This window comes from Phascolarctos cinereus, unplaced genomic scaffold, assembly GCF_003287225.1.
Source record: "Phascolarctos cinereus isolate Bilbo 61053 unplaced genomic scaffold, phaCin_HiC Scaffold_726;HRSCAF=1367, whole genome shotgun sequence".
Classification (NCBI taxonomy): domain Eukaryota; kingdom Metazoa; phylum Chordata; class Mammalia; order Diprotodontia; family Phascolarctidae; genus Phascolarctos; species Phascolarctos cinereus.
The window spans coordinates 70,829,213-70,853,533 of record NW_027556098.1 but is presented as its reverse complement, the minus strand read 5'-3'; the positions used below and the strand labels follow the sequence as shown (position 1 = coordinate 70,853,533).

The following is a 24,321-nucleotide window of genomic DNA, read 5'->3' as shown; positions in this document are numbered from 1 at the left end:
AGGCTTAACAGTGTATTGCTTTGGAATGTGAGACTGGGAAGAGTCACTGAAATTAGTGAAAAATAACCCTAGTAGTAGAGTCTGAAATGGTTTGGGGTATTCACATTTATATTCTCCTTTAAAATTTTGAAGATAGAAGGGCACATTCTTCCACAAACAATGACAAGGTTATCTGAATAGTTGTTTTTGATATTTTCTCAGATTTATTTTTGCTCTTCCCTTAATGAGTCATCCTATTCCCAACTTAAACATATCTTTACTTGACCTAACTTTTCCTAAAACATATAGATGTCTTTCTTTACTACAACTTTTTCCACTGACCTAATCTTCATGTGTTAAAAAATAAAACAAAAATACTAAGAAACTCCTGTCAAAGACTTCACTACATTTGGTGGCGCAGTAGTCTTTTTTTTTTATAGGCTCTACCCATAGAAGCTTATTGAGTTACAGCAGTCCTTACTCTGTATTTAGCTGTCATTTTCTTGGGTGCATGATTTTAACTGTGGTATAATCTAAACACTGATAGCATATTGGAATTGAAAAATGAAGCTTTGTTTCAAGGAGAAGTTTGGGGGTCATTAAAAACACTTGGCTAAATTTCCTAAAGGCAAAACAAGACCACTCTCCTCCTCTTGTTCAGTTCAGATCCCAACTCACTGTTCATTTGCAGTTCATTCATTTCCCAGTAGCTTGCACTCCTTAGACTAGACGCCACCATACCCCCCAGGAAAACTCATCATGAAACTCAACATCCTGCAAGACTCCATCAGTTTTGGTACTCACTCCTTATTAGTATTAACATTATCCTCTGCCTTTCTGATTGAAGAGCTGGAGGGTAGAGCAAAGAAATCATCAAAAACAAAGCTTTTATTTAAAGATGGCTTGCAGACCAGCCAGCTCTTCACTTCTCACTAGCTTGCAGTACTGACTGGACTCCATCATGTCCCTAAACTGAGCAACTTCTTTTTTTTTCCTTTTTAAAAAATTTTATTAATTTATTTTGATTTATCAACAATCACTTCCATATGCTTTTGAGTTGAAAATTTTTCTCCCCCTTCCCCCCCCAAGATGGTGCACAATCTGATATAGGCTTTACATTTACATTTCTATTAAACATATTTTCACATTAGTGAAGTTGTAAGTAGAAATTAAAAGCAATAGGAGGAACCATCAGAAAGACGAAACAAAACTCAACAGAAGGTAAAAATAAGTGATAGCAATTCAACTTCCATAGTTCCTTCTTCGGATATGGACAGCATTTTCCATCCTGAGGCCTCTGGAGATGTCTTAGGTCCTCATGATGCTGATAAAGGTTCAGTTTAACAATCTTAGTCATTGCATACCATGGCTGTTTTTGTGTACAAAGTCCTCTTGGTTCTGCTCACTTCAGCATCAGACCATATAAAGTCTTTCCAGGTTTTACTGAAGTCAGCCTGTTCATCATTTCTTATAGCACAATAGTATTCTATTACATTCATATACCACAACTTGCTCAGCCATTCCCCAATTGATGGGCATCCTCTCAGTTTCCAATTCTTTGCCACCACAAAAAGAGCTGCTATGAATATTTTTGTACATGTGGGTCTTTTTCCCATTTGTTTGATCTCTTTGGGATATAGCCCTAGAAGAGCTATTGCTGGATCAAAGGGTATGCACATTTTTGTAGCCCTTTGGGCATAGTTCCAAATTGTTCTCCAAATGGTTGGATCATTTCACAACTCCACCAACAATGTATTAGTGCTCCAAGTTTCCCACATCTTCTCCAACATTTATCATTTTCCTGTTTTGTCATGTCGGCCAATCTGATAGGTGTGATGTGGTACCTCAGAGTTGCTTTGATTTGCATTTCTCTAATCAAGAATGATTTAGAGCATTTTTTCATATGACTATAGATGGCTTTAATTTCTTCATCTGAGAACTGTCTGTTTATATCCTTTGACCATCTATCAATTGGGGAATGGCTTGTGTTCTTATATATTTGTCTTAATTCTCTATATATTTTAGAAATGAGGCCTTTATCAGAGAAACTGGTTACAAAAATTCTTTCCCAATTTTCTACCTTCTTTCTAATCTTAGTTGCATTGGCTTTGTTTGTGCAAAAACTTTTCAATTTAATGTAATCAAAATTATCCATTTTGCTTTTCATAATGTTCTCTATCTCCTGTTTGGTCTTGAATTCTTCTGTTCTCCATAGATCTGATAGGTAAGCTATTCCTTGTTCTCCCAGTTTACTTATGGTATCAGCCTTTATATCTAAGTCATGAACCCATTTTGACTTTATTTTGGTATATGGTATGAGATTTGGGTCTATGCCTAGGTTTCTGCCATACTCTTTTCCAGTTTTCCCAGCAGTTTTTTTCAAAGAGTGGGTTCTTATCCCTGAAGCTGGGGTCTTTGGGTTTATCAAATAATAGATTACTATAGTCATTGACTACTGTGACTTGCATATTTAACCTATTGCACTGATCCACCTCCCTATTTCTTAGCCAGTACCAAGAAGTTTTGATGATTGCTGCTTTACACAATTTAAGATCTGGAATTGCTAGGCCACCTTCCCCCTGCATTTCTTTTCATTAGTTCCTTTGATATTCTGGACCTTTTTGTTTTTCCAAATGAATCTTGTTATTATTTTTTCTAACTCCATAAAATAATTTTTTGGTAGTTTGATTGGTATGGCACTGAATAAGTAAATTAACTTAGGTAGGATTGTCATTTTTATTATATTAGCTCGGCCTACCCATGAGCAACTGATGTTTTTCCAGTTATTTAGATCTGATTTTATTTGTGTGAAATGTGTTTTGTAATTGTGTTCATAGAGTTCCTGGGTTTGTTTCAGGAGGTAGACTCCTAAATATTTTATAATGTCTACAGTAAGTTTAATTGGCATTTCTCTTTCTATCTCTTGCTGTTGGGCTTTGTTGGTAATATATAGAAATGCCAATGATTTATGTGGATTTATTTTAAAGCCTGCAACTTTGCTAAAGTTGTTTATTATTTCAAGTAGTTTTTTACTTGATTCTCTAGGATTCTCTAAGTATATCATCACGTCATCTGCAAAGAGTGATAGCTTTGTTTCTTCTTTGCCTATTCTAATGCCTTCAATTTCTTTTTCTTCTCTTATTGCTAAAGCTAAGGTTTCCAGTACAATATTGAATAACAGTGGTGATAATGGACATTCTTGATTCACCCCTGATCCTACTGGAAATGCTTCTAGTCTGTCCCCATTACATATAATGCTTGCTGAAGGTTTTAGATAAATGTTATTTATTATTTTAAGGAAGACTCCATTTATACCTATGCTTTCTAGTGTTTTTAATAGGAATGGGTGTTATATTTTATCAAAAGCTTTTTCTGCATAATAGGAATGGATGTTATATTTTATCAAAAGCTTTTTCTGCATCTATTGAGATAATCATGTGGTTTCTGTTGGTTTTGTTGTTGATATGCTCAATGATGCTGATAGTTTTCCTAATATTGAACCAACCCTGCATTCCTGGTATAAATCCTACCTGGTCATAGTGTATTATTCTTGTGATAAGTTGCTGCAATCTACTTGCTAGTATTTTGTTTAAAATTTTTGCATCTATATTCATTAGAGAAATTGGTCTATAATTTTCTTTCTCTATTTTGACTCTTTCTGGTTTAGGTAACAACACCTTATTTGTATCATAAAAAGAATTTGGTCAGACTCCTTCTTCACCTATTTTTCCCAAATAGTCTATATAGTATTGGAATTAGTTGTTCTTTAAATGTTTGATAGAATTCGCATGTAAATCCATCTGGCCCTGGAGATTTTTTCCTAGAGATAAACTGAGCAACTTCTGATCTCCCCTTCTTTCCAGCTTCCTGTTTTACATTGTATTCCACCACTACCTTATAAACTCCTTGAGGGCAGGCACTGTCTTTCTTTTCTCCAGCATTTAGCAGTTATTGGCACATAGCACATGACTATTAAGTCCTTATTGACTTATTGATTGACTGCCTGACAGACATATGAAGTAGACTGGCATAGTGAATAGATTTTGAATCAGGAAGACCTGAGTTCTAATCTCAGACATTTACTATTGTGTGACTCTGGGTAATTTGCTTAATTTTTCTCAGCCTCAGTTGCCTCATCTGTAAAATGAAGATAATAGCACCTATCTCATAGAATTGTTATACAGATCAAATGAGATAACATATGTAAAGCACTTTGTCAGTCTTAAAGTGTTGTGGAATGTTGGCTATTGTTATTATCATTGATGGATGAATTCTATAAGTTGCCCATCTAAGTGCATGTTGATGTCTAGAGTCTCTGCACAACAGGCATCATTCATTTATTTGGTTTTCCCTGAGTGAATGGTTAGGACAAACTCTTTTGAGTGCCTATAAGTCTCTTCCAGGTGGTTCTGCAATGTCTGGAGCTTGATACATGTGGTGTGGCTATAAGTCACACAAAGATTTAAAAATGAGCATCAGTGATAAACCACAGATAGCTCATGTGCTCAACTGGCATCCTCATGAGAAAGAAAGCAAGGTCCCTATAGGGGGGGTGGGCTCCCTGCGGTGAATTTTTGAGAGGACAAGGAAAAGGGTTCAAAAGGATGGACAGGTGTGGATAGTTTGGAACCTTTCTTTTTGAAGGGAATATCCACATTGATGAGATTACCAATCTGTTTGAATAATTAGTATAATCTAATTACCAGGTGATGGATTTTTTGGCCACAACATATTTGGATACTGTTGATGAAATCCTGGAAGAATTATGATCTGAATTGGTGGAGGGCAAACTACAAGGATGAAATTAAAATACTGAACTAAAATTAAAATCTAATCTAAGGACAACCTTTATTGCAGTGAGTAGATCATTTATGGAAAAATACAAACAAAAATCAGACAAGATGGACTGTAGCCTGTATTAGAGTAGGGCATATTCATACCATGTCTATCAAAGTCCATCCGAATGTAAACAATAATGATAAACTCTGTTATAAATGAATTCTATTAGATTTAATGTAGACAAACAGCCTAGGGTTCATTATTTTTTCTTGCAACAGAATTATTTTTTAAGGTCTGTGCCAAAAGAATGCCAAAGGTGACCCTGAGAAGGAACCAGTAGCCCTTGCTATCAAAACTAAAAAGGTGAAGGAAGTGAAATTAATGACTGGCCCTTCTCAGTCTTCCTCATTCAGTTTTAGGGCCATGTTTCCTATAGTTTTCTCCATAATGCAAGTTTCTTAAAGCAATGTCTTAAAGGGAAAAAAGGCAGATTCAAATTCTATCAAGCTCTGTCAACAAATTGACATGTTTAAATGATCAAGTTCTGCTTTTAGTCAATGAACTTAATAATAATGTTCAAATAACTTTTTCTAATACAAAAATGAAAACTTAGCACATGCTAATGATCACAAATTGCTTGGGGTGAATGGCTTTTTTTTTCTGAAAATGAATCCATTTAAAACTTTAAATGGATAAATATGACCCAAAGTCATCTTACAAATCTTACTATAATGAGTGCTGAGACAGACTTACTTTCTAGATGACTACATAAATATCACTGAAATATTTGGGAACTTGTAAGGTTTAGTTTGAAATAAATGTCATACTAATGTAACTTTTTTTTTTCTGTTTCTACCATCGGAAGATGGAGGCTTAATGTGGAACAACAGAAAGTTGACTGGCTCACCTCTAAAGGTAGACCAGCACCCCAGACGTGATTAAGGCTGTTCCAGTCAGTGTCCCTGTAAATAGGGAAGGGCAGAGAAAGGAAAAGGAGTAAGCATTTATTAAGTGCCTACTATGTGCCAGGCACTATGCTAAATGCTTTACAAATATTATCTCACTTTATTCTCACTGCAACTCTATTGTGACCTTTCTTTTTCATGAGGATACTAGTTGAACCCATGAGTTATCTTGTAGAATCTCCTGGATAAGAACTGTTGTAAGGATCACAATTGAGGAGGTAGGTGCTATTATTATCCCCATTTTAATGTTGAGGAAATTCAGATAAGAGGGAAATTAAGCTGCCCAGGGTCACACAGTTAGAGAGTATTTGAGGCTAAATTTAAACCTGGATCTTACTTTCCACTAAACATTAGGCCATCCAGAGTTTTCGCTCTTTGGGCTCATCTCCCTCACTGGCTGGTCCTTGGTTGTTGTCTCATGTTGCCTACAAGACCAAGGCTATATCCTGTCTGTGACATTCTCTTCTCCTTACTGAACTTCACCTGCCCTGAATGTTGTGGTGGCATGGAGAGATACTCTCTTCTTTTCAAGTTGACAGTGCTTTCTAATATGCCCCCATTTTTCTCTTTGGTAGTATAAATGACTGTTAGAGCAGACTTTTGAAAATGTCTATTGTGCCTCTCTAATATTGGCAATATCAGACTTTCTAGAAAGGGAGGGAAGCACTATGGAAGGATGATAAGAAAGATTTTTATCAAAAGTTTTGGGTTACTCCTTAGTTCACTCTATAACAATAGGTCACTTTGACCCAGCCCTTTAAGTTTACAAAATAACTTCTTAAGAGCCACATTAGCAGAACTATTATTACTATTATTCTCATTTTAGGGGTAAGGAAATAGAGTCATACAGATTATTAGTGATTTGCCTAAAGTCACACTGCTAGCAAGTGACAAAGCTTCTGGATTCAAATCTATGACTTTCAGTGTAATACTCTGTCCACTGTTCCCTGATGCCATATACATATAAAACTGACCTTAGGAACCAGGGTTAGATGTAACTTTGGAGTTACATGCTTAGTGTAACGTTGGAGTGAAGCATTGGCTAATGTAGTTGATGATACTTTCTAGCTATATCCAAACTTCATCAACTATGCTTTATTTCCAAACCACTTGGGTAATTTGCAAGATCCCTATTCCCTGCCCCTCCTCCTTTATGTGTTATCTTCTCCCATTAGAATATCAACTCCTGGAGGGAGGAATCATTTGCATACTTAGCACTTAGCACAGGGTCTGGCGCGTAATAAATACTTCATAAATGCTTTCCCATACATCCAATCATTTATTCATTCATTCACTGATCCAAATAGCAGTCTTTGTGCTTTGGCTATATAACAACAGACATACAAATACTCAAAGTTGCAGAAGAATTTGGAATGTACAGGAAGAACAACTATAGGGAGAAGTAAGAATTCCCTTTAAGTTAATAGGCTTTAGAGCTACAAGGTACTTTAGAAAACTTGTAGTCCAACCCCTTACTGGAGAGATGAGGAAACTGAGACCAGAGAGATTAAGTGACTTGCTCAAAGTCACACAAGTATATTACAGAATCAGAATTTGAACTCAGGTCCTCAATTTTGAATCCAGGGCTCTTTCCACTATACTGTGCAATCCAATTTGCCTCAAACTACAGGAAACAAAGGGGAAATCATATGAAATAAGATTGGAAAAATAAAGCGGTAGCATATGGTGGAAGGGATATGTATCAGAAATGAAAATGATGGTAGCTGAGTATGTACAAATTAGAGAAGGCAGAGGCAAGAGGAAAGAATATAATTTCAATAATGAGTAGAAATAAGGTCCTGACATGGGGGAGGAGTTGACATGGTAGACATTCCTGACATGGTAGTGATAACAGAAAGACAGAATCAATATGGGATATTGTGGTGGTACAATTGACTAAACTTGGCAATTATTTGGATGTGGTGAAGAGGAGACAAAGACCACTCCAAGGTTCCTTCCGGTTCTAAATCTAATCTCATGATCCTGCCATTAGACAGTAAAGGCAGATGCTTCATGGAAATATCTGGACATGAATGTGGCTGACTGGGATGGCAAGTATAGTCAGAACAGGATGCTGATCTGAGAAAACATGCAAGGTTCCACGAACAAAGGTCATGGTGAGGACAAAGAGGTGGTTGGGGAGAGATGCGAGTATGAGCAAGAGGGAAAGACATGTGATTGTGGCTACAGAGGAGAATTTCAATTTTATCTGCAGTGATAGGAGAATTATAAAAGTTATAGTGCCTTGGAGGTAAGAAAGGCAATGACAAAGTCATAAGCAGAAAAGCAATGTTTTGTAAAGTCTAATCCATAATTCATGACACTTTGTCCCTTAATCTATTGTAAGAAACTTCACAATTATTAAAACCTTCATTTTACTGAGCTTTTTTAAGTGACTGTTTCTTCCAAAAGTTCCTACAGATTATGAAGCATGTGCTCTTTACATGAATGAACACACATGTAACTCCTACTGTACAGAGATGTAGTACATACAGAGAAATTGTCCCTCCATATTCCCTTATATAGCTCATGTATCTGTCAAGAGAGAATAACCACATACCTAAATATGTATATGTGTGTGTGTGTGATCATATCTACAAAATATCTTTGAAACATTTATAAAGTCCATCATAAATTTTTTTACTTTCATATTTGGTATCCATTTCTAGTTGAGCCAATATTAATACTTGTTCTGATTTAAAAATTAATTCATGAAATTCACCTTTGGTTGACTTTAGCACCATTGCTTGGTTCTAAGAATTGTGATGAATATAATGCTTGAAAATTTTATATTCAGTTCTACAGGTGTGATTTTAATGGGTGCACTGCACAGGGATCACTAATCCATTCACCATTTCAAAATTAATATCTCTGTGAGCCATTAAAAAGAGACTAGAATAATAAAAACAAGTCAAGTATATTCTATGTTACAAAAAATGTTTATAATGTCTGAATTTATAAACTATAATGCATGCAATTCCAAAAATGAAACATAACACATCTACACAAATTCATATGAAGGTGTGTATATTTTAAAACTTATTTTGTCACTGATAATTGGATAATGAATCTTTTCCCTTTCCTTTGCATTTCTCTCCTACATATTTTCAGGTAGAATTGCATACACAATTAAACCTGAATGTTTGAAATAGATTTCTGTTTTCCAAACAAATAGTTAAATTCATGTTTACTGTACATATCCTGGAGGAGTGATACAGTAGGGAGGAAGCAAATTGACTTCTAAATAATTTATTTCTAAGAAAATATGAGTTACGTAGTTTTACTTTAGTGTTTATGTAGGCTATCAGATTATCATTTTGACTGAAATGGACAAGCAAGTTTAGCTTGAATTGCAAAAAATCCAAATTTCCTGAATCTTTTAAAATTCCTCCTTCTCATCAACAGTTACAAGTTCTACTAAATCTACAATGAGTATGGTTGTAAGAGTTCAGTATTCTAGGTTGTTACTTTCCTGGTTTCCAGAAGAAAGCATATGTCACTGAAGTAAACAAGCATTTATTAAGCACCTGATATGTGCCAGGCACCCACCTTGAGTGCTAGGGATACAAAGAAAGGCCCAAACAGTCCCTGCTTTTAAAGGAGGTCACAGTATAATGGACGAGACAATATGTAAACTGAAACCTAGATTCTTCTGAAAAAGATCTTTGAGTTTTAGTGGACTGCAAGTTCACATGAATCAGCAATGATATGACATGGGAATGAGAGAGCTAAGGCATTTCTAGGCTACATTAAGAGGTGTATAGTGCACATGATCAAGAAAGTGACAGTTCAGCTGACCTCTGTCCCGGTCAGACCATATATGACATACATTCAGTTCTAGGCTATGCATTTTAGGAAAGTTATTGATAAGCTTGCGGCAGCTAGGTGACTCAGTAAATAGGATGCTGGGTTTGGAGTCAGGAACACCTGAGTTCAAATCTGGCTTCAGATACTTACTAGCTGTGTGATCCTGGGGAAATCACTTAGCCCCTGTTTGACTTAATTCACCGGAGAAGGAAATGGCAAATCACTCCAGTATCTTTACCAAGAAGACTCCATGGACAGAATGGTCCCTGGAGTCATGAAGAGTCAAACACAACTGAACGACTGAATGACAACATCAAATTAATAAGTTGGGGAATATACTTAGCGGGGAAACCAAGAAGGTGAAGGAACTCAAAATGGTTATATTGCAGAACAACAGAATTGTAGAATTGGTAGGGATTTTAGTGCCCATTTCACCTAATCCATATGTGAATATGAATCTCCACTATGGCCCTTCTAAGTGGTCACCCAGCTTCTGCTTGAAGGGGACCCACTGTTTCCTGTGAGGCAGCCCAATCCATGTACATCAGCTGGAGGAATTAATGTCTGAAGAAGAAAAGAGTAAAGAGGGACATTATATCTCTCTGTAAGTATGTGAAAGGCTTTCATGTGGACAAGGAAGCAGGCTTGTTCTGCATGACTCCAGAGAGTAGAACTAAAAACAGCTGGTAGAAAGTCAGGGCAAGGTAGGTTTGCCTGGCACATAGCTTTGATGTAAGGAAAAAAAATTCCTGATAATTAAAACTGCTCAAATGTATAATAGGCTGCCTCAGGACATAGCAAGTGATTCCTCATTAGAAATTATTTTTTACAAAATTTGTTAGATATGTTGTAGAAGAGGTTCCTATTCAGGTATGTGTTAAATGGTGTAGTGGAGAGAGCACTGGGGGTACAGTCAGAAAGACCCGAGTTTAAGCCTCAGACACTTATAAGCTGTATGACCCTGGGTAAGTCGCTTAACTCTGCTTGCCTCAGTTTCTTCATCTGTAAAATGAAAAGGAAATGGCTAACCACTCCAGATATCCTTGCCAAGACAACCTCAGAAAAGGCCACTAAGAATCAGACAGGACTGAAAATGACTAAATAACAACAGGCATTGGATAAGCAGGACTCTGAGGTCCATTCTGACCCTGTGCTTCTGTGGAACTGTTTCTGCCACGGAAATCTTAGCAAACTCAGGAGTGTCTAAGAAGTCTCATTCTGACTGCAGAGATTTCATTACCATGTCTGACCAATTGGACTCACTATGGACTAGACTTTACCCTCTAGGTCAAAGAAGACAGGCGGGAAAGGGAATGAGTGCTTATTGAATAGTGACTATGTGCCAGGCACTATGCTAAGTGCTTTACAAATGTTATCTCATTTGATCCACACAACAACTCAGAGAGGTATGTGCCATTGTTATCCCCATTTAACAATTACAGGAAACTGAGACAGATAGAAGTTAAGTGACTTGCTCAAGGTCACACAGCTAACAAGTGTCTGGAGTTGGATTTGAATTCAAGTCTTCCTGACTCCAAGCCCACTTTTCTTTCCATGGCACAACTGAGCTGCCTTTAGAATACATTAGAATAGCCTTTGGGCCAGATATGATGGTGCTCTAATCCTAGCTGAGAAACGTCTGTGGAAGGCTCATCAACATATAGAAGTATGAACCATTATATGGTCCCCCTGTTGGAAGGGAGAAATTCTGTCTGGCATTAGGCCATTAGCTATTTTAGGAGGTATGGATTTAGTTTATAGCTGTCATTTAAAGTTCCTGGACAAATGTTAACCTCTCTGTTCCTCAGTTTCCACATCTGATAAATGAAAGAGTTAGATTTGCTATCCTTTAAGCTCCCTCCTAGTTTCAAGTATATGATTCTTGCAAATCATTAATTTCTCATAGAAACAGAAGTGACATAATGATAGTGTGTGTGTGTGTGTGTGTGTGTGTGTATGTGTGTGTGTGTGTGTGTTTGTGTGCAACCTTCATGCTGTGGAAATTGATGCTGAATAATGTCTTCATATCTCTTGGAAAAAACACAGGATAAAGATATACCTTGTCCCATGGATGCAGAGATGTTATGACTGATCAACTGTCAAGACATAAAGTTTGAAATGCTTTCCTGGTAATGGGGATGAGCTTGTATAGCACACTCTTTTCCCTGGTAGGCCCTTTGGTGAAAAAGCACACATTTGTGTGATAGTTGGCTGAGAATAAAGCTTTGAATGTGAATGATTTAACTGAGCTACAGAAGAATCAAACTATGGCCCTAGTTTCATCAGTGAATAATCAATATGTCTTATAAATTTTTACCAAGGGAAATACATACAATGCATTTCATCAAGTGTCACGGACATACAAAATGGAAGATCCAGTAATGATAGTTTACATTTTGTTGTGTTGTTTCAGTCATGTCCAACTAACTCTTCATGACCCATTTGAGCTTTTTTTGGTAAAGATACTGGAGGGGCTTTGCTATTTCCTTCTCCAGTTCATTTTACAGATGAGGAAACTGAGACAAACAAGGTTAAATGACCTGCCCGGGGTCACACAGCTAGGAAGTGACTGAGGCTAGATCTGAACTCATGAATCTTCCTGATTCCAAGCCCTGTGCTCTATCTACTGTGCTAGTTAGCTGCCCCACATAGTTTACATTTGCTTGTTTTTATAGTTTACATGGTACTTTCCTTTTAACAATTTGGTGAAGGAGTACATACAAATATTATTATTCACATTTTAAAGATGAAGAAACTGAGACTCCTAGAGGAGTGAACTGTCTGCAGTCACACAGTTAATAAACTTGGCATGTGGAATTCAAACCCAGGTCTCGTGACTTCAAATAGTATACTTTTTTCTGCTGCATCACTTTGTTTGAACTGAATGAAAAAAGAAGTTTTGCATGGACAATTCTTTTTATATCTAAAGTAGTTTGTAGGTGAAAATATTCTAAAACTATCTATATTCTTTCCCCAAGGACCTATAATGTAACACTTGTATCGCAATGGCAGTTAGATCTCAGGGCTTGGCATTTATCATTCCTGTGATCAAACTAGGTAAGATTTTCCCAGTAGCCACTGCTGAGTGTCCAGATGGAGGCAACTCATGTCAAACCAAGAAGTTCAGCTATCTTAATGAGTACTGATTTCAGTGAGAATTAAAAAACATACCTTGACAACCGATCGAATTCAACAAGCATTTTTTTTTTTTGCAAATTTACAGTATGTTCTAAGTGCTAAGGATAGAAAGACAAAAATGGAAACAGATGGCTTCCACCATTCATTTTGATGAAATATTTAATTTGGATGTACACTGCTTTGGTCATTAAGACCTGGCTACCCATACCCATAGCTCTGGCTTATATTCTGCCAAAATATTTCGGTTACTATATAAAAAACCATCCAAGTAGCATATAGGGGCATGTGTCCTTGGGAAGAAGTGTGGAGACTAGACTCAAAGGTATGTCAATAACATAAAATAGAGGAATGACCTAGAAGCAACTTCAAAAAAAAATTGAACCTTATTTCATTGTATGTTTGCCTTTAGCTGGCACCCAGATACCTTATTTCCTTGTACTTTCAACCAAGTTCTCAGTAATTTTAAAGAATGGATTCACATTAAATTACCAATATTTTCTTTTTCTTTTTTTTGAGTTATCATTCTTTTTAAAAAAATTTTATTAATTTATTTTGATTTATCAACAATCACTTCCATATGCTTTTGAGTTGAAAATTTTTCTCCCCCTCCCCCCCCAAGATGGTGCACAATCTGATATAGGCTTTACATTTACATTTCTATTAAACATATTTTCACATTAGTGAAGTTGTAAGTAAAAATTAAAACCAATAGGAGGAACCATCAGAAAGACGAAACAAAACTCAACAGAAGGTAAAAATAAGTGATAGCAATTCAACTTCCATAGTTCTTTCTTTGGATGTGGACAGCATTTTCCATCCTGAGGCCTCTGGAGATGTCTTAGGTCCTCATAATGCTGATAAAGGTTCAGTTCAACAATCTTAGTCATTGCATACCATGGCTGTTTTTGTGTACAAAGTCCTCTTGGTTCTGCTCACTTCAGCATCAGACCATATAAGTCTTTCCAGGTTTTACTGAAGTCAGCCTGTTCATCATTTCTTATAGCACAATAGTATTCTATTACATTCATATACCACAACTTGCTCAGCCATTCCCCAATTGATGGGCATCCTCTCAATTTCCAATTCTTTGCCACCACAAAAAGAGCTGCTATGAATATTTTTGTACATGTGGGTCCTTTTCCCATTTGTTTGATCTCTTTGGGATATAGCCCTAGAAGTGCTATTGCTGGATCAAAGGGTATGCACATTTTTGTAGCCCTTTGGGCATAGTTCCAAATTGTTCTCCAAAATGGTTGGATCATTTCACAACTCCACCAACAATGTATTAGTGTTCCAATTTTCCCACATCTTCTCCAACATTTATCATTTTCCTGTTTTGTCATGTTGGCCAATCTGATAGGTGTGATGTGGTACCTCAGAGTTGTTTTGATTTGCATTTCTCTAATCAATAACGATTTAGAGCATTTTTTCATATGACTATAGATGGCTTTAATTTCTTCATCTGAGAACTGTCTGTTCATATCCTTTGACCATTTATCAATTGGGGAATGGCTTGTGTTCTTATAAATTTGTCTTAATTCTCTATATATTTTAGAAATGAGGCCTTTATCAGAGACACTGGTTAAAAAATTCTTTCCCAATTTTCTACCTTCCTTCTAATCTTAGTTGCATTGGCTTTGTTTGTGCAAAAACTTTTCAATTTAATGTAATCAAAATTATCCATTTTGCTTTTCATAATGTTCTCTATCTCCTGTTTGGTCATGAATTCTTCTGTTCTCCATAGATCTGATAGGTAACTATTCCTTGTTCTCCCAGTTTACTTATGGTATCAGCCTTTATATCTAAGTCATGAACCCATTTTGACTTTATTTTGGTATATGGTGTGAGATTTGGGTCTATGCCTAGTTTCTGCCATACTCTTTTCCAGTTTTCCCAGCAGTTTTTTTCAAAGAGTGGGTTCTTATCCCTGAAGCTGGGGTCTTTGGGTTTATCAAATAATAGATTACTATAGTCATTGACTACTGTGTCTTGCATATTTAACCTATTCACTGATCCACCTCCCTATTTCTTAGCCAGTACCAAGAGTTTTGATGATTGCTGCTTTATAATACAATTTAAGATCTGGAATTGCTAGGCCACCTTCCCCTGCATTTCTTTTCATTAGTTCCTTTGATATTCTGGACCTTTTGTTTTTCCAAATGAATCTTGTTATTATTTTTTCTAACTCCATAAAATAATTTTTTGGTAGTTTGATTGGTATGGCACTGAATAAGTAAATTAGCTTAGGTAGGATTGTCATTTTTATTATATTAGCTCGGCCTACCCATGAGCAACTGATGTTTTTCCAATTATTTAGATCTGATTTTATTTGTGTGAAAAGTGTTTTGTAATTGTGTTCATAGAGTTCCTGGGTTTGTTTCAGGAGGTAGACTCCTAAATATTTTATAATGTCTACAGTAAGTTTAAATGGATTTCTCTTTCTATCTCTTGCTGTTGGGCTTTGTTGGTAATATATAGAAATGCCATGATTTATGTGGGTTTATTTTATAGCCTGCAACTTTGCTAAAGTTGTTTATTATTTCAAGTAGTTTTTTACTTGATTCTCTAGGATTCTCTAAGTATATCATCATGTCATCTGCAAAGAGTGATAGCTTTGTTTCTTCTTTGCCTATTCTAATGCCTTCAATTTCTTTTTCTTCTCTTATTGCTAAAGCTAAGGTTTCCAGTACAATATTGAATAACAGTGGTGATAATGGACATCCTTGTTTCACCCCTGATCTTATTGGAAATGCTTCTAGCCTGTCCCCATTACATATAATGCTTGCTGAAGGTTTTAGATAATGCTATTTATTATTTTAAGGAAGACTCCATTTATACCTATGCTTTCTAGTGTTTTAATAGGAATGGGTGTTGTATTTTATCAAAAGCTTTTTCTGCATTATTGATCATGATGAGATTCATGTGGTTTCTGTTGGTTTTGTTGTTGATATGCTCAATGATGCTGATAGTTTTCCTAATATTGAACCAACCCTGCATTCCTGGTATAAATCCTACCTGGTCATAGTGTATTATTCTTGTGATAAGTTGCTGCAATCTACTTATAGTATTTTGTTTAAAATTTTTGCATCTATATTCATTAGAGAAATTGGTCTATAATTTTCTTTCTCTATTTTGACTCTTCCTGGTTTAGGTATCAACACCATATTTGTATCATAAAAAGAATTTGGTAAGACTCCTTCTTCACCTATTTTCCCAAATAGTCTATATAGTATTGGAATTAATTGTTCTTTAAATGTTTGATAGAATTCATGTAAATCCATCTGGCCCTGGAGATTTTTTCCTAGGGAGTTCATCAATGGCTTGTTCAATTTCTTTTTCTGAGATGGGGTTATTTAAGTATTTTACTTCCTCTTTGTTAATCTGGGCAATTTATATTTTTGTAAATATGTATCCATTTCACTAAGATTGTCAAATTTGTTGGCATATAGTTGGGCAAAATAATTCCTAATTATTGTTTTAATTTCCTCTTCCTTGGTGGTAGCTTCACCCTTTTCATTCTTGATACTAGTAATTTGGTTTTCTTCTTTCTTTTTTTTAATTAAATTAACCAAAGGCTTATCTATTTTATTGGTTTTTTCATAAAACCATCTCTTAGTTTTATTTATTAGTTCAATAGTTTTCTTAATTTCAATTTTTAATTTTTCCTTTGGTTTTCAATATTTCTAATTTGGTGTTTAGTTGAGGATTTTTAATTTGTTCTTTTTCTAGTTTTTTTAGTTGTATGCCCAATTCATTAATCTCCTCTTTTTCTATTTTATTTATGTAAGCATTTAGAGATATAAAACTTCCCCTAAGAACTGCTTTCCTGCATCCCATAGGTTTTGGTATGTTGTCTCATTATTGTCATTCTCTTGAATGAAATTATTGATTGTTTCTATGATTTGTTGTTTGACCCAATCATTTTTTAGGATTAGATTATTTAGTTTCCAATTATTTTTTAGTCTATCTTTCCATGGCCCTTTATTACATATAATTTTTATTGCATCATGATCTGAAAAGGATGCATTTAATATTTCTGCCTTTCTGCATTGGATTGTGAGGTTTTTATGCCCTAGTACATGGTCAATTTTTGTGTATGTGCCATGTACTGCGAGAAAAAAGTATATTCCTTTCTATCCCCATTCAGTTTTCTCCAGAGGTCTATCATACCTAACTTTTCTAATGTTCTATTCACCTCCTTAACTTCTTTCTTGTTTATTTTGTGGTTAGACTTATCTAGTGCAGAGGGGAGGTTCAGGTCCCCCACTAGTATAGTTTTGCTGTCTATTTCTTCCTGTAACTCCCTGAACTTCTCCTGTAAGAATTTGGATGCTATACCATTTGGTGCATATATGTTTAGTAATGATATTACTTCATTGTCTATGGTGCCTTTTAGCAGGATGTAGTTTCCTTCCTTATCTCTTTTGATTAGATCTATTTTTGCTTTTGCTTTGTCTGAGATCAGGATTGCTACCCCTGCTTTTTTCTTCAGCTGACGCATAATATATTCTGCTCCAGCCTTTTACCTTTACCCTGTATGTGTCACTCTTTTTCAAATGTGTTTCCTGTAAACAACATATTGTAGGATTATGGTTTTTAATCCATTCTGCAATCCGTTTCCATTTTATGGGAGAGTTCATCCCATTCACATTCACAGTTATGATTACTATCTGTGTCTTTTTCTCCATCCTTTTCCCCCTATTTATGCTTTTCTTTCTCCTTTTTCCTTTCCCCCTTCACTAGTGTTTTGCTTTTGACCACCCTCCTTCAGTCCCTTCCCCCTTTTATTATCCCTTTCCGTTTTCTTCCCCTTTAGTCTTACTGCTTCTTCCCTCCCTTCTTTCCCCCTGCCCTTTTCTTTCCCCTTTTCCCTCCTACTGCCTATAGGGCAAGTTAGATTTCTATACCTAACTGATTATATTATGCCCTTCTTGAGCCAAATCTGATGAGAGTAAGGTTCAAACAATGCTCCCCCCCTTCTTTCCCTCTGCTGTAATAGGATTTTGTGTCTTTTCCTGTAATGTAATTTACCCTTGTCTGCCTCCTCCTTTCTCAGTACATTTTCTAAGATCAGATTGATCCACTTATTTGGATCCATTTAACCCACTTGATTAGATTTTTTTTATCATTACATCAAAGTCAACTAATATCCACCCTCTTTATGTATACTCCTTTAACAAGGTGTAATAACAATACAGTTCTCAAGGGTTGCAAGTCTTATATTCCCTTGTAGGGGTTTAAACAGCACCCCCCCTTATTAACAACATATTGTATCCTTCTGTCCCACTTACCTTTTTAAGTCCTTCTTGAGTCCTGTACTTGAAGATCAAATTTTTTGTTGAGCTCTGGTCTTTTTATCAGGAAAGTTTGGAAGTCTCCTATTTCGTTGAATATCCACCTCCTTCCTTGAAAAATGATGCTGATTTTTGCTGGGTAATTGATCCTTGGCTGCATTCCAAGCTCCTTTGCCTTACGGAATATCATGTTCCATGCCCTGCGGTCTTTTAATGTAGAAGCTGCAAGGTCCTGTGTAATCCTGACTGTGGTTCCATGATATTTAAATTTTTTTCTTTCTGGCTGCTTGCAGCACCTTCTCTTTCATCTGGTAATTTTGGAATCTTGCTATTATATTCCTTGGTGTTGTCAATTTGGGATCTCTTTCAGGTGGTGATTTTCCCTTCTGGTTCTAGGACTTCTGGGCAGTTTTCCTTTATGATTTCCTGAAAGATACTGTCCAGGCTCTTTTTTTCATCATGATTTTCAGGTAGTCCAATACTTTTTAAATTGTCTCTCCTGGATCAATTTTCCAGGTCGGTTGTTTTACTGATAAGGTGTTTTACATTTTCATCTATTTTTTCATTTTTTTGTTTCTGTTTGACTGATTCTTGCTCTGTCATAGAGACATTAGTTTCCATTTGTCCAATTCTAGTTTTTAACAGATTGTTTTCTTCTGTTAGTTTTTGTACTTCCTTCTTCAACTGGCCAATTGTGTTTTTTAGGGACTTGTTTTCTTCAGTGTACTCTTCTGTTAGTTTTTGTCCTTCCTTCTTCAACTGGCCAATTGTGTTTTTTAGGGACTTGTTTTCCTCAGTGTATTTTTTTTCCAATTGGCCAATTGTATTTTTAAGGACTCTTCTACCTCTCTCATTTGAGTATTAAAATCCTTCTTGAGCTCTTCTAAGAAGGCTTTTTGGGCTTCAGACCAGTTCATATTCCCTTTTGTTGTTGCAGATGTGGGTTTGTTGACAATGTTGTCCTCTTCAGAATTTCTGTCTTGATCTTCACTCTTCTCATAATATGAATCTATGGTACGTTTCTTTTTATTCACGGTGTTTCTTCATTCCCTGGCTTTTAAAGAGATTGAGCTTTCCTGCTGGGGAACAGAGGGTACTGACCCAAGCTTCTTGTGTTGGGAGCCTAAGTCTTGGTCACTGGCTTTGCGTTCTGGGGCCTCTTATGCTGGGAATTGGAGGCTGTAGGTTTCTGGCAACTTACCTCCTGTTGGGCTAGAATCAGCAAGGCTGGAACTTTCAGGCAATTCTAGGTTGCCTGCTTTTCCTTTCCTTTAGCTTTCTTCAGCTCCTTTTAGATGGGTACTGCAGGGTATTTATTTGCCTGGGGTCCCCTGCAGTGTTGTCTCCCTCCTTTCTGCTAATGCACCAGGAGATTCCTTTGCAGTCGAGTGCTGAGATACCTGGTGGTTTTCTGAGCTGGTTTCCACTGGTTCCCCCACCCTCACTGAGGCCCTTGGAGGTGCAGGTGTTGGTGTGTGCCTGCTCTACCCCTGGGCTTCAGGATTTCTTCACAACTGGAGGCTGCAGGGCTCTGACAGCTTACCTGGTGCTGGCTTGGAATCAGCAAGGCCCGGGCTTTAGGTAGCCTTTAGCTTGTTTTCTTCACCTCTTTTCAGATGAATGCACAGGGTACTTATCCGCCTGGGGCCCCTTGTAGTTCTGCCTCCCTTATTTTTGCTGAGGCACTGGGAGACCCGTTTGCTGGGGTATTGCACTGCTGCTCCCCTCTTTCTTCTAGTTCAGCTGTTCCAAGGTTTTTTTCTGGGGTGATATTTTCTGGGTTTTCAGAGGTTGATAGGGGAATGTGAGAGCGACTACCTTTTCACTCTGCTGTCTTGGCTCCTGGAAGCCAAATTACTAATATTTTCTAAAACATAATATCTAAATAAATAATGCACCTAGAAAAACTATCTCAGTGTTGATTTTGTACAAGTCACAATCTTTTAGCATCATTTGTGAATTTATAGGTTCCTATTGCAAATGTTGTACCTCATTCTAAAAATGAATATAGCTTTTTAGCTGTCTGAACAAATTCTAAGTTATAGTTCAAATGTACTTGAATGAAACAAATGTAGCCATTGATTTTCTTTGGACAGTTATTGCTTTTCTTATTTATGTTTGAAATGGAAAATATATTAAGGATTGTACTGATAAGAATTTAATAGTATACAACAGTTAAACAGAGTATGGATAACACAGACACAGAAAGGCATGTAACGAAGCATTTAGCTGTCACACTTTTGTCAACAGAACTTAAAATAATTAATCGTACAAATGCATCATGACCTTCTATCACCTACAAGACTTAAATTGTTCAGGATCTTACAGGGTATATCAGATTTACAAAATTTTTTATTTATTAAAGATCTACTATTTTTTTTTGGTAGGACTTTGAGCTATACCCATAAATGGACTCTTGATAGAAAAAGAGATCTGGTTCATCATTTTTTCATTAAAGCCTTGAAAGCACACATCCTTCCTGCCTTTCTCTTCCACCCTCAAGAGCACACAATATCACACTCCGTGAAACTGTGAAAGCACAAGCATTGTTCTAGGCATCCTCTCCCATTATGAGTTTAAAGCAGGATAATGCAGACAATCACTCAGCTGAAACTGGCAGCATCTGTTATTGTTAGAAGAGTTTAATGACAAGAACAATGGATATGGAATCAGAAGATATTACTTAGATCTGACACTTATTAGCTATGTAAGTGTGGACAGTCTCTTATACTTTCTGATCCTCAGTTTCCTCATCTGAAAATTGGCAATGATAATATTTGTACTATCTCATAGAGGAGGGGTGAAGTAACTGCTTTGTAAAGCCTCATGCAAATAAATATCAGTTATTAATACTGACAGCAGATGTACATTTTTCATTATAGACCTTGGGAAGTTGTTGGAATGGACATATGGGGTAGTAGTTGTATGCTCAAGAGGACTGAAGGCCATACGTACTTCTTTCTGGTCCTGTCTCCCTGCCAATAATCCATCCAGATGGGGACGTGATTACACTTGTGGGGGAAAAACCCACTCCATTTATTACAATAAAATTGTAAAAAGCGTCCATTTATGGGTATTGAGATACCTGATGCCCAATGGGTTGGGCAGCCAACATCATTATTAAATATGGTACAAATTAGATTTTTTACACTATAATTTACAAATTAGATTTTAGATAAAAAAGTGCTTTATCAACCTCAAGACAAAAAGATAAGTGTAACTTGATGTCACCAATTCATTTATCTTATTATAGTATGCTATTTTTTTTTTTTTTGCAAAATATTAAGTGCTAGTTTGAGAGATGATGAGATAGTCACTAAAAGGGTGCTATTATTAGGCTTGGAGATTACCTTAACCCCTTCAAAATTTAGGAATGTAGAAGTTTTCCAAGTGATTCTGAGGGTCTTCTTTTGCAAAATGTTACCACAAAGATAAAATGAAGTGAATGTTTTCCTGTTTTCTAGTGTAGAATGGCAAAAATGATCACAGAAAGCTTACCAGCAGAAGTTTCCACCTGGTATTCAGGTCTTCCAGACTGTTGAGATTATACGGGGAAAGCTGAATGCCAGACGTTGTGAGCTGCCGGGCAAGGCCATTGACGTGGTTTACATTTTCTTCAAGAGGGGCGATTTCTCCTCGGAGAGCCTGCAGGAAACAATCCAGGACAAGTTGGGAAACGTAAATGCTGCCAGCATATAGGTATGACTATATTGAAAGGGAGTAAGTTCCCGGGTTGTTCACTTAATGATGATGCAGCAACAATAATGAGAATCTCCTTATGAGGAACTTATGGAATGGTGAGATGATGCTAGATTGAGAAGCCCACCTGTTTCATTATTGAAACAGGAATATGTCAACTTTACTTTTCATAATAAAGAGGTACAATAAATCACAAAATATTGGCAGAAAAACTCTATACCATAAACATAAAAAGTTTCACTTAAGGGTTCTTTTTTGTCATGTCCAAAAATATGATATCCTAGTCTCTTGATATTTCTGTCCATGTGATGATGATTTAGGGAGATTCCCATGAGGCATCTCAGAGTGTCCCTGAAGTACTCTAGTAGGGCTTCTAAAGCAATGCATCATGACAATCTGTTGAGAAGAAGAATTCTATGCAGATTTGGAGAAGATATTACAATGCATCACATCTAACCCCACTATGGTGACATTTACGGATCTTTAACATGATACATAGTGTCCAAATGTACCAATGAGCAATTTCTAAGGGACAAATTCTCTCACTTAGAAGAACAGTTTGTGTAATGTAATGCCTGTGCACAAGGACAGCATAATTTACTTGGTGATATGCTGCCCTTGCTTGCTTAATCTGGTATGGGTGTTTCTTCTCCATTTCATTCACTGTATATATTGACAAAGTATAGTCTATCCTAGACTTCCTTCCTTTCTCTCTCTCTTTCTTTCTTTTTCTCTTTCTTTTTCTTTCTTCCTTCCTTCCTTCCTTCCTTCCTTCCTTCCTTCCTTCCTTCCTTCCTTCCTTCCTTCCTTCCTTCCTTCCTTCCTTCCTTCCTTCCTTCCTTCCTTCCTTCCTTCCTTCCTTCCTTCCTTCCTCCCTCCCTCCCTCCCTCCCTCCCTCCTTTCTTTCTTTCTTTCTTCTTTTTTCTTCTTTCTTTCTTTCTTTCTTTCTTTCTTTCTTTCTTTCTTTCTTTCTTTCTTTCTTTCTTTCTTTCTTTCTTTCTTTCTTTCTTTCAAAGAATCTCCATATGTGTTTCTAAAGTTGGAAGGCATTGTTAACTTTATTCTGGTAAGAAGTTCCACAATCAACACGTACCAAGCACTTAGGTATTATTATATTTTAAATGAGAAAATATAATAAAACCTAAGAGCTTGATATACCAAGCCAAAGATTAGACAGGCCAACTCATAACGAATTTTTTTGATGACCTTCTGGCATCTCAAAATGAATATATCCAAAACTGAAATCATCACTTTCCCCACAGAATCTGTCCCTCTTGTAGGTCCTCTGTTTCTTATAAATATTCTCAGGTGTCCTCAATCCTAAAAAGGAAGAGGAAGGCCTTCTTTTGGTCTTTCTTTTTCATTCAAGTATCATTCTATTTTCCACTCTTTCATAAATTAAAAAAAGTTTATACCAGACGTCTTCATTTCTTTCCTACCTCCTTTCTCTTCAATCCCTTGCAGTCTGGCTTCTACTTAAGTTAGCTTTCTAATTACTAAAACTTCTCTTCCAAAGGACATTAATGACTTAAACAACAAATCCAATGGCTTTTCTCTTGAGTCCTTAGCTTTGACTGTAGCTTTTGACATTGCCAACTATCCTGCTTGGTCAAGCAACAATTATGCATTAAGTGCCTACTGGGTCCCAGACACTAATCAAGGCTCTGGAAATATAATGACAAAAATGAAATTTTATGCATCCAAAGAGCTTCAGGTGAGATGATAGGGATATATACTAAATAAACAAGGTAATTTTTGTGAGGAGAAGGTACTAGTAGCTGAAGGAATAGGAAAGACTTGATTTGAACCTTAAAAGAAATGAGGGCTTCTGGGAGGAATCAGCGTAAAGGCTTGGAGAATTGAGATGAGGAAGACAATGTTGAGCAGGAAGGAAAGGAAAAAAGGAAAAGAGTATTTATTAAGTACCTACTCTGTGCCAGGCACTATGCTGAGCAATTATTATTTCATTTCATCCTCACAACAATCCTGGGAGGTAGGTGTTATTATTATCTCCCTTTCACAGTTGAGGAAACTGCAGACAGAGCTTAAGGGACTTGCCCAGCAACACAAGCTAGCAAGTATCTGAGGCTAGATTTGACCCTAGGTCTCTTGACTCCAAGCCCAGCACTCTATCCACTGTACCACCTAGATGCCATACTGAGAAATAGTTAAGAAGGTCATTTTGGCTGGACCATAGTGTATGTGAAGGGTATGTTTTATAAAGCTGGAAAGGGCCAGATGTGAAGGGTTTTAAATGCCAGATTTAAATTTAAATGTCATCTCCCCTGCATTAGTCACTCTCTCCTCTTCTGCCCATCTTGATTCCTTGGTGAACCAATTCAACCCTACACCATCATGCTCTTTTGAATCTCTTGCCTACTTAGCACATCGCCAATTATGCCCAGCCAAGCCTCAGCTTTGAATCACTCTCAGTATTCTCTGCTTTCTCTCCCATAAACGTACTGCTTAATGAGGACAGAGAAAATCATGTAACCATTCTGACTGGGTGAACTATAAATTTATGTTATATAACTTCATCCGGGTCCTCACTGCTGCTAGGCAATCCCACTCTACCTCCCTTAAAACCTCACTATCCCTCTCTTTTCATCCCTCCTCAAGCCTCCGATAGCTCTCCCTACCCCTCCACTCTTTCTTCCAAG

The 24,321-nt window shown here is 36.6% G+C and overlaps 1 protein-coding gene across 1 annotated transcript in view; it reads right to left on the bottom strand.

Moving 5' to 3' along the window:
* Window positions 1-24,321, bottom strand: part of DMD (dystrophin) — a 1,828,382-nt gene that overhangs the window by 341,861 nt on the left and 1,462,200 nt on the right. Inside the window, 1 exon segment of the mRNA XM_078146592.1 lies at window positions 21,461-21,607. Within this exon segment, the coding sequence (XP_078002718.1) occupies window positions 21,461-21,607 (147 nt within the window).